This window comes from Engystomops pustulosus, chromosome 10 (genome assembly GCF_040894005.1).
Source record: "Engystomops pustulosus chromosome 10, aEngPut4.maternal, whole genome shotgun sequence".
Taxonomy (NCBI): Eukaryota; Metazoa; Chordata; class Amphibia; order Anura; family Leptodactylidae; genus Engystomops; species Engystomops pustulosus.
Genome location: NC_092420.1, coordinates 103,131,478 through 103,144,049, shown reverse-complemented (window position 1 = coordinate 103,144,049; position 12,572 = coordinate 103,131,478). Strand labels below are relative to the sequence as shown.

The window sequence follows — 12,572 nt, the reverse complement described above, 5'->3', positions numbered from 1 at the left end:
ATTCTGGGTAAATACTGACTGTGTAATGAATTGCTGATAAGCTGATCCCTCTTTATAACATTCTGGAGAATATGCAAATTACCATTATACCACCTGACGCCGGAGACTTTGTAACAATCACCATTTGTATCATTCTCAGACCTTCTGGCCAGGACTGTATGGAGTTGTCTATAGCGCATCCCACTGTGTGTAACACCTATAGATTAGATGTATAACCAGACACGTGCTACCTGGCCCTCGCTATTACCACCCACCCCCCCCCCCCCGGGTCCAGACCTGCTCATTGATGATGGCGATGGGCTTGCGGTTGGGGGTCCGGGCTCGCGCCTTCCTCCTTAAAGCTGCTTGGTTCTGAAAGAGATGAGGGGTTTATTATATGATCTACAGAAAAATATCTGTTTTATACCAACAGTAAAGTTTTGCAAGAAAAAGTAAGTGAACCCTTTCATTTAACCCCTCCCCCCCCCCCCCCGTCACGTCACGTCAGCTAGTACTTGCGATTATTTGCCCCAATCCGCCACCTTCACACCAGTGTGGGGCCGGCGAGGGGCGTAAACTCGCTGCGTTTATTTCTGGGCCTGGGGTAGAATAGACGCTGCGCCTGCCCTAGGCCTCTGGATGTCCGGCGCTGCATGTGATAAATATCCCCCATTGTCTTCTGCTTCCACTAATGGTCCTCGCTGTCACACAACGTCTCCAGCCCAAGGTCACGGAGGAGCCACCAAAAGCTTCAGCAACGATCACAAGGCGCCGCAAAGACTCATCTCATGTCTACCGACCCCCCATGACACCCCCACCCCGCTCAGCCATAGCCCCCCCATGACACCCCCACACCCACCCTGCTCGGCCATAGGCCCCCCCCATGACACCCCCACACCCACCCTGCTCAGCCATAGGCCCCCCCATGACACCCCCCACACCCACCCTGCTCGGCCATAGGCCCCCCCCATGACACCCCCACACCCACCCTGCTCAGCCATAGGCCCCCCCATGACACCCCCCACACCCACCCTGCTCGGCCATAGCCCCCCCCATGACACCCCCACACCCACCCTGCTCAGCCATAGGCCCCCCCATGACACCCCCCACACCCACCCTGCTCAGCCATAGCCCCCCCCATGACACACCCACCCCGCTCAGCCATAGCCCCCCCCATGACACCCCCACACCCACCCTGCTCGGCCATAGGCCCCCCCCATGACACCCCCACACCCACCCTGCTCAGCCATAGCCCCCCCCATGACACCCCCACACCCACCCTGCTCAGCCATAGCCCCCCCCATGACACACCCACCCCGCTCAGCCATAGCCCCCCCCATGACACCCCCACACCCACCCTGCTCAGCCATAGCCCCCCCCATGACACCCCCACACCCACCCTGCTCGGCCATAGGCCCCCCCCATGACACCCCCACACCCACCCTGCTCAGCCATAGCCCCCCCCATGACACCCCCCACACCCACCCTGCTCGGCCATAGGCCCCCCCCATGACACCCCCACACCCACCCTGCTCAGCCATAGCCCCCCCATGACACCCCCACACCCACCCTGCTCAGCCATAGCCCCCCCCATGACACACCCACCCCGCTCAGCCATAGCCCCCCCCCATGACACCCCCACACCCACCCTGCTCAGCCATAGCCCCCCCCATGACACCCCCACACCCACCCCGCTCAGCCATAGCCCCCCCCATGACACCCCCACACCCACCCTGCTCAGCCATAGCCCCCCCCATGACACACCCACCCCGCTCAGCCATAGCCCCCCCCATGACACACCCACCCTGCTCAGCCATAGACCCCCATGACACCCCCACACCCACCCTGCTCAGCCATAGCCCCCCCCATGACACACCCACCCCGCTCAGCCATAGCCCCCCCCATGACACACCCACCCTGCTCAGCCATAGCCCCCCCCATGACACCCCCACACCCACCCCGCTCAGCCATAGCCCCCCCCCATGACACCCCCACACCCACCCCGCTCAGCCATAGCCCCCCCATGACACCCCCACACCCACCCTGCTCAGCCATAGCCCCCCCATGACACCCCCACACCCACCCTGCTCGGCCATAGGCCCCCCCCATGACACCCCCACACCCACCCTGCTCAGCCATAGCCCCCCCCATGACACCCCCACACCCACCCTGCTCAGCCATAGCCCCCCCCCATGACCTCGTGTAATATCCAGAACAGCAGCACAATTACAATGTAACGTCCTCCGTGTATTCACCTTCAGCCTCAGCGTCATCCGCTGCGCGGCCAGGAGACCGGACAGACTGATGGACGGCGCAGCTTTCTTCGTGTCTGTAGGTTTGGGAGACGCTTCGCTGGGCGGAGGCTTCACGTTTGAGGTGGTCCGGGGGGTCTGAGCGGCTGCCACCTAAGAGGAGAAATACGGATGAATCAGCGGTAATTATCATATAGCGGGTGTCTACCCCTCTGTCTGCATTGTCCCTGTTCATCCTGATCTCCAGGAGAGGCGCTACACTCCATCTTACAAACTGTACAGGGGGTCCCTGACTTACAGACGACCCCGACTTACAGACGACCCCTGTGACCTCTGGTGAAGTCTCTGGGTGATGAATTTTAGTCCCTTTAGTAATGAAGCTTTATTAATAATCCTTGTTCCCTTGACCACACAAAATTTAGAAAATCCAATTGTCCCTGGGACGAGCACATCTTATTGTCTGTAGTTACTATGATAAAATATACTGGTTCCGACTCACAAATTCAGCATAAAGTCCAAACCTAAAGCTCCTGTGTAGCACATACCCCGGGGGCCGCCTGTGTCCTCCTGTGCACCATAGACTGACAATCATTGGAGCTGCCATAAAGCGCTTCCCCTCTGCTGCAATGTATTGTGCGTTTCCAAAATGGCCGCCAATACTAGAGATCACCGTGTAAAACTAATGGAGTCATTGAGGCCAAACGAGCTGAAACAATCAGTCATTTGTGGTGTTGGCGTCAGTGACCCGGGAGGTGACATCATTACACGGGGGATAAATCCGCTGAATACTTATTGTTTGTCCTTCATGCCAAGGAATTTCACTCCTCAGTCCTGAGGCCTCGGACCTGTTCATACAACTGTCCCCTTACTAATCCATTGTGACTAGTGACCCGAAAAGTGTCAGACAATTCAGATGTGAGTCTTAAAGGGGACGCAAACCTGTTATCAATATTATGCTAAAAGAGTCAAGTGGGCGGAAAAGAGTCAAGTGGGCGGATAAGAGTCATGCTGGGAAGTCTCCTCCTGCGATTATTGATGTGCCATAGGCCTGATGCATCATCACAAGTCAGCTGTTGGGTGGTAAAAGCTGATGGCACTGTCACTCATGATGACATCCGAGTGTGACTCTTCTCCGCCCCCTTGACTCCTTGGTATAATATATGGAGCGTTCAATGTTCTCCTGCTGTGTAGGAAGGAAGGATGTCATTGTGATCCTGTATAACAGGTGGGTAAATCCTCCTGACAGGTTCCCTTTCAGTAAGACCTATATTATGTATAGGATTGGTACAATGTAGCAGCACTGACTCTGACTCCAGGGAAAGTTGCCACAAACTGCTGAGTCTTATATCGGGGCCCTGGGTGACAGACGCCCCAGTATGAGGTCCCTGTGTCCTCGCACGAGTCTGGGATCTTACGGTTTTCGCGGCCGTTGGGTCACTGTCCCGATTTGTAGCTCGAAAAGTCACCCGAGAAAGTTTCACTGCTCCCAGCCGCTTGCTGTCACTCGTGGCGTCCATAATGGAGGAGGATCTGATGATGACGCGTCTCTCCCTGAAATGTGGAAGGAGATTAGTGGCCGGGACTCTGTAGGGACAATCCACAAATAAGAAAATAGAATAAACATCACATACAGAGGACACACAGCACATATAGAGGACACAGCACATATAGAGGATACACAGCACATATAGAGGATACACAGAACATATAGAGGATACACAGCACATACAGAGGACACACAGCACATATAGAGGACACACAGCACATATAGAGGATACACCACATATAGAGGATACACAGCACATATAGAGGATACACAGCACATATAGAGGATACACAGCACATACAGAGGACACACAGCACATATAGAGGACACCGCACATATAGAGGACACAGCACATACAGAGGACACACAGCACATATAGAGGATACACAGCACATACAGAGGACACACAGCACATATAGAGGATACACAGCACATACAGAGGACACACAGCACATATAGAGGATACACAGCACATATAGAGGATACACAGCACATATAGAGGATACACAGCACATATAGAGGACACACAGCACATATAGAGGACACACAGCACATATAGAGGATACACAGCACATACAGAGGACACACAGCACATATAGAGGATACACAGCACATATAGAGGATACACAGCACATATAGTGGATACACAGCACATATAGTGGATACACAGCACATATAGAGGACACACAGCACATATAGAGGATACACAGCACATATAGAGGACACAGCACATATAGAGGACACACAGCACATATAGAGGATACACAGCACATACAGAGGACACACAGCACATATAGAGGATACACAGCACATATAGAGGATACACAGCACATATAGAGGACACATAGCACATATAGAGGACACACAGCACATATAGAGGATACACAGCACATATAGAGGATACACAGCACATATAGAGGATACACAGCACATATAGAGGACACACAGCACATATAGAGGATACACAGCACATACAGAGGACACACAGCACATATAGAGGATACACAGCACATATAGTGGATACACAGCACATATAGAGGACACACAGCACATATAGAGGACACACAGCACATATAGAGGATACACAGCACATACAGAGGACACACAGCACATACAGAGGATACACAGCACATATAGAGGATACACAGCACATATAGAGGACACATAGCACATATAGAGGACACACAGCACATATAGAGGACACACAGCACATATAGAGGATACACAGCACATATAGAGGATACACAGCACATATAGAGGACACACAGCACATATAGAGGATACACAGCACATATAGAGGACACACAGCACATACAGAGGACACACAGCACATATAGAGGATACACAGCACATATAGAGGATACACAGCACATACAGAGGACACACAGCACATATAGAGGATACACAGCACATATAGAGGATACACAGCACATACAGAGGATACAGCACATATAGAGGATACACAGCACATATAGAGGATACACAGCACATATAGAGGATACACAGCACATATAGAGGACACACAGCACATATAGAGGACACACAGCACATATAGAGGATACACAGCACATACAGAGGACACACAGCACATATAGAGGATACACAGCACATATAGAGGATACACAGCACATATAGAGGATACACAGCACATATAGAGGACACACAGCACATATAGAGGATACACAGCACATATAGAGGATACACAGCACATATAGAGGATACACAGCACATATAGAGGATACACAGCACATATAGAGGACACACAGCACATACAGAGGACACACAGCACATATAGAGGATACACAGCACATATAGAGGATACACAGCACATATAGAGGATACACAGCACATACAGAGGACACACAGCACATATAGAGGATACACAGCACATACAGAGGACACACAGCACATATAAAGGATACACAGCACATATAGAAGACACACCACATATAGAGGATACAGCACATATAGAGGACACACAGCACATATAGAGGATACACAGCACATATAGAGGATACAGCACATATAGAGGATACAGCACATATAGAGGACACAGCACATATAAAGGACACCGCACATATAGAGGATACACAGCACATATAGAGGATACAGCACATATAGAGGATACACAGCACATATAGAGGACACACAGAACATATAGAGGATACACAGCACATATAGAGGATACAGCACATATAGAGGATACAGCACATATAGAGGACACACAGAACATATAGAGGATACACAGCACATATAGAGGATACACAGCACATATAGAGGATACACAGCACATATAGAGGATACACAGCACATATAGAGGACACCGCACATATAGAGGACACACAGCACATATAGAGGAGACACAGCACATATAGAGGACAGCACATATAGAGGAAACACAGAACATATAGAGGACACCGCACATATAGAGGATACAGCACATATAGAGGACACACAGCACATATAGAGGATACACAGCACATATAGAGGATACAGCACATATAGAGGATACACCGCACATATAGAGGACACACAGCACATATAGAGGACACAGCACATATAGAGGATACACAGCACATATAGAGGACACCGCACATATAGAGGACACAGCACATATAGAGGACACACAGAACATATAGAGGATACACAGCACATATAGAGGATACAGCACATACAGAGGATACACAGAACATATAGAGGATACACCACATATAGAGGACACAGCACATATAGAGGATACAGCACATATAGAGGACACACAGCACATATAGAGGATACACAGCACATATAGAGTATATACCACATATAGAGGACACAGCACATATAGAGGACACAGCACATATAGAGGATACACAGAACATATAGAGGATAAACAGAACATATAGAGGATACACAGCACATATAGAGGATACACCGCACATATAGAGGATACACAGCACATATAGAGTATATACCACATATAGAGGACACAGCACATATAGAGGACACAGCACATATAGAGGATACACAGAACATATAGAGGATACACAGCACATATAGAGGACACAGCACATATAGAGGATACAGCACATATAGAGGATACACAGCACATACAGAGGACACACAGCACATATAGAGGATACACAGCACATATAGAAGACACAGCACATATAAAGGATACACAGCACATATAGAGTATATACCACATATAGAGGACACAGCACATATAGAGGATACACAGAACATATAGAGGATACACAGCACATATAGAGGACACAGCACATATAGAGGATACAGCACATATAGAGGATACACAGCACATATAGAGGATAGAGCACATATAGAGGACACAGCACATATAGAGGACACACAGCACATATAGAGGATACACAGCACATATAGAGGACACACAGAACATATAGAGGATACACAGCACATATAGAGGACACACAGCACATATAGAGGACACACAGAACATATAGAGGATACACAGCACATATAGAGGATACACAGCACATATAGAGGACACACAGAACATATAGAGGATACACAGCACATATAGAGGATACACAGCACATATAGAGGAAACACAGAACATATAGAGGATACACAGAACATATAGAGGATACACAGCACATATAGAGGATACAGCACATATAGAGGATACACAGCACATATAGAGGACACCGCACATATAGAGGATACACCACCTATAGAGGATACAGCACATATAGAGGATACAGCACATATAGAGGATACACCACATATAGAGGACACACAGAACATATAGAGGATACACAGCACATATAGAGGACACACAGAACATATAGAGGATACACAGAACATATAGAGGATACACAGCACATATAGAGGACACACAGCACATATAGAGGACGCGGCACATATAGAGGATACAGCACATATAGAGGATACAGCACATACAGAGGATACACAGAACATATAGAGGATACACCACATATAGAGGATACACCACATATAGAGGACACAGCACATATAGAGGACACACAGCACATATAGAGGACACAGCACATATAGAGGATACAGCACATATAGAGGATACACAGCACATATAGAGGACACAGCACATATAGAGGATACAGCACATATAGAGGATACAGCACATATAGAGGACACACAGCACATATAGAGGATACAGCACATATAGAGGATACACAGCACATATAGAGGATACACAGCACGTATAGAGGATGCACAGCACATATAGAGGATACACAGCACATATAGAGGATACACAGCACATATAGAGGATACACAGCACATATAGAGTACACACAGCACATATAGAGGACACACAGCACATATAGAGGACACACAGCACATATAGAGGATACAGCACATATAGAAGACACAGCACATATAGAGGATACACAGCACATATAGAGGACACACAGCACATATAGAGGATACACAGCACATATAGAGGACACAGCACATATAGAGGACACAGCACATATAGAGGACACACAGCACATATAGAGGACACACAGCACATATAGAGGACACACAGCACATATAGAGTATACACAGCACATATAGAGGACACACAGCGCATATAGAGGACACAGCACATATAGAATATACACAGCACATATAGAGGACACACAGCGCATATAGAGGACACAGCACATATAGAGGATACACAGCACATATAGAGGATACAGCACATATAGAGGATACACAGCACATATAGAGGATACACCACATATAGAGGACACAGCACATATAGAGGATACACAGCAAATTTAGAGGACACAGCACATATAGAGGATACACAGCACATATAGAATATACACAGCACATATAGAGGAGACAGCACATATAGAGGACACACAGCGCATATAGAGCATACACCACATATAGAGGATTCACAGCACATATAGAGGACACAGCACATATAGAGGATACAAAGCACATATAGAGGATACAGCACATATAGAGGACACACAGCACATATAGAGGACACACAGCACATATAGAATATACACAGCACATATAGAGGACACACAGCACATATAGAGGATACACAGCACATATAGAGGACACACAGCACATATAGAGGACACACAGCACATATAGAGGATAGACAGCACATATAGAGGACACAGCACATATAGAGGATACACAGCACATATAGAGGACACAGCACATATAGAGGATACACAGCACATATAGAGGACACAGCACATATAGAGGATACACAGCACATATAGAGGATACAGCACATACAGAGGATACACAGCACATACAGAGGATACACAGCACATATAGAGGATACACAGCACATATAGAGGACACACAGCACATATAGAGGATACACAGCACATATAGTGTACACACAGCACATATAGATGATACACAGCACATATAGAGGATACACAGCACATATAGAGGACACACAGCACATATAGATGATACACAGCACATATAGAGGATACACAGCACATATAGAGGACACACAGCACATATAGATGATACACAGCACATATAGAGGATACACAGCACATATAGAGGATACACAGCACATATAGAGTACACACAGCACATATAGATGATACACAGCACATATAGAGGACACCGCACATATAGAGGACACACAGCACATATAGAGGACACACCACATATAGAGGATACACAGCACATATAGAGGATACACAGCACATATAGAGGATACACAGCACATATAGAGGACACACCACATATAGAGGACACAGCACATATAGATGATACACAGCACATATAGAGGATACACAGCACATATAGAGGACACACAGCACATATAGATGATACACAGCACATATAGAGGATACACAGCACATATAGAGGATACACAGCACATATAGAGTACACACAGCACATATAGATGATACACAGCACATATAGAGGACACCGCACATATAGAGGACACACCACATATAGAGGATACACAGCACATATAGAGGATACACAGCACATATAGAGGACACACCACATATAGAGGACACAGCACATATAGAGGATACACAGCACATATAGAGGATACACAGCACATATAGAGGATACACAGCACATATAGAGGACACACAGCACATATAGAGGATACACAGCACATATAGAGGACACAGCACATATAGAGGACACAGCACATATAGAGGATACACATAACATATAGAGGATACAGCACATATAGAGGATACACAGCACATATAGAGTACACACAGCACATATAGATGATACGCAGCACATATAGAGGACAGAGCACATATAGAGGATACACAGCACATATAGAGGACACACCACATATAGAGGACACACAGCACATATAGAGGATACACCATATATAGAGGACACAGCACATATAGAGGATACACAGCACATATAGAGTACACACAGCACATATAGAGGATACACAGCACATATAGAGGACACGGCACATATAGAGGATACACAGCACATATAGAGGTCACGGCACATATAGAGGATACAGCACATATAGAGGACACACAGCACATACAGAGGATACACAGCACATATAGAGGACTCAGCACATATAGAGGATACAGCACATACAGAGGATACACAGAACATATAGAGGATACAGCACATATAGAGGATACAGCACATATAGAGGATACACCACATATAGAGGACACAGCACATATAGAGGATACAGCACATATAGAGGATACAGCACATATAGAGGATACACCACATATAGAGGACACAGCACATATAGAGGATACAGCACATATAGAGGACACAGCACATATAGAATATACACAGCACATATAGAGGACACAGCACATATAGAGGACACACAGCACATATAGAGGATACACCACATATAGAGGATATACCACATATAGAGGACACACCACATATAGACGACACACAGCACATATAGAAGATACACAGCACATATAGAGGACACCACAGATATAGAGGACACAGCACATATAGAGGATACAGCACATATAGAAGATACACAGCACATATAGTGGATACACCACATATAGAGGATACACCACATATAGAGGACACACAGCACATATAGAAGATACACAGCACATATAGAGGACACCACAGATATAGAGGACACAGCACATATAGAGGATACAGCACATATAGAAGATACACAGCACATATAGTGGATACACAGCACATATAGAGGATACACCACATTTAGAGGATACAGCACATATAGAGGATACAGCACATATAGAGGACACACCACATATAGAGGATACACAGCACATATAGAGGACACCACAGATATAGAGGACACAGCACATATAGAGGATACAGCACATATAGAAGATACACAGCACATATAGAGGACACCACAGATATAGAGGACACAGCACATATAGAGGATACAGCACATATAGAAGATACACAGCACATATAGTGGATACACCACATTTAGAGGATACAGCACATATAGAGGATACACAGCACATATAGAAGATACACAGCACATATAGAAGATACACCACACATATAGATGATACAGCACATATAGATGATACACAGCACATATAGAGGATACACAGCACATATAGAAGATACACAGCACATATAGAAGATACACAACACATATAGAAGATACACCACATATAGAGGATACACAGCACATATAGAGGATACAGCACATATAGAAGATACACAGCACATATAGAAGATACACCACATATAGAGGATACAGCACATATAGAGGACACAGCACATATAGAGGACACAGCACATATAGAAGATTCACAGCACATATAGAAGATACACCACATATAGAAGATACTCCGCATATAGAGGACACATAGCACATATAGAGGACACAGCATTTATAGAAGATACTCCGCATATAGAGGACACAGCACATATAGAGGATACACAGCACATATAGAGGATACACCACATATAGAGGATACAGCACATATAGAAGATACACAGCACATATAGAGGATACAGCACATATAGAGGATACAGCACATATAGAGGATACACAGCACATATAGAGGATACACCACATATAGAGGATACAGCACATATAGAAGATACACAGCACATATAGAGGACACACAGCACATATAGAGGATACACAGCACATATAGAGGATACAGCACATATAGAAGATACACAGCACATATAGAGGACACACAGCACATATAGAGGATACACAGCACATATAGAGGATACACCACATATAGAGGATACAGCACATATAGAAGATACACAGCACATATAGAGGATACACCACATATAGAGGATACAGCACATATAGAGGATACACAGCACATATAGAGTATATACCACATATAGAGGACACACAGCACATATAGAGGATACACAGCACATATAGAGGATACAGCACATGGATCCATATATACAGGTGACCCCCTTGTACATAGTATATAGAGGTTACCCGGCTGTGGTGTAGATGAGCCCCTCAGTGCTCCCTGCAGGGAGAGGCGCTGGATACGACTCGGCTCTGTTTACACTCAGGTTTCCAACGCTCTGACTCGCTATCAATTACATCTTATTTTGACGACTTCATTCAGCTGCAGGATCTGCAAACATAACAACGTGACAGCGAGGCGTGGACGCGCAGGACCTCAGCACATGGAGGGATCCATGCATCCTGGGGCCAACGAACTCAGCACATGGAGGGATCCCTGCATCCTGGGGCCACAGACCTCAGCACATGGAGGGATCCCTGCATCCTGGGGCCAACGAACTCAGCACATGGAGGGATCCCTGCATCCTGGGGCCACAGACCTCAGCACATGGAGGGATCCCTGCAT

At 46.4% G+C, this 12,572-nt stretch overlaps 1 protein-coding gene across 1 annotated transcript in view; it reads right to left on the bottom strand.

Moving 5' to 3' along the window:
• The window catches only part of LOC140104731 (dynein light chain Tctex-type 4-like), a 32,237-nt gene extending 19,932 nt beyond the window's left edge, over positions 1–12,305 (bottom strand). The window contains exons 1-4 of the mRNA XM_072128386.1: positions 12,194–12,305; positions 3,647–3,782; positions 2,235–2,384; positions 277–351 (exon numbers count right to left, since the gene is read on the bottom strand). Of these exons, the coding sequence (XP_071984487.1) occupies positions 277–351; positions 2,235–2,384; positions 3,647–3,748 (327 nt within the window). The 5' untranslated portion in view covers positions 3,749–3,782; positions 12,194–12,305. The remainder of the gene's footprint in view (positions 1–276; positions 352–2,234; positions 2,385–3,646; positions 3,783–12,193) is intronic.
• Positions 12,306–12,572: the final 267 nt, after the last annotated feature.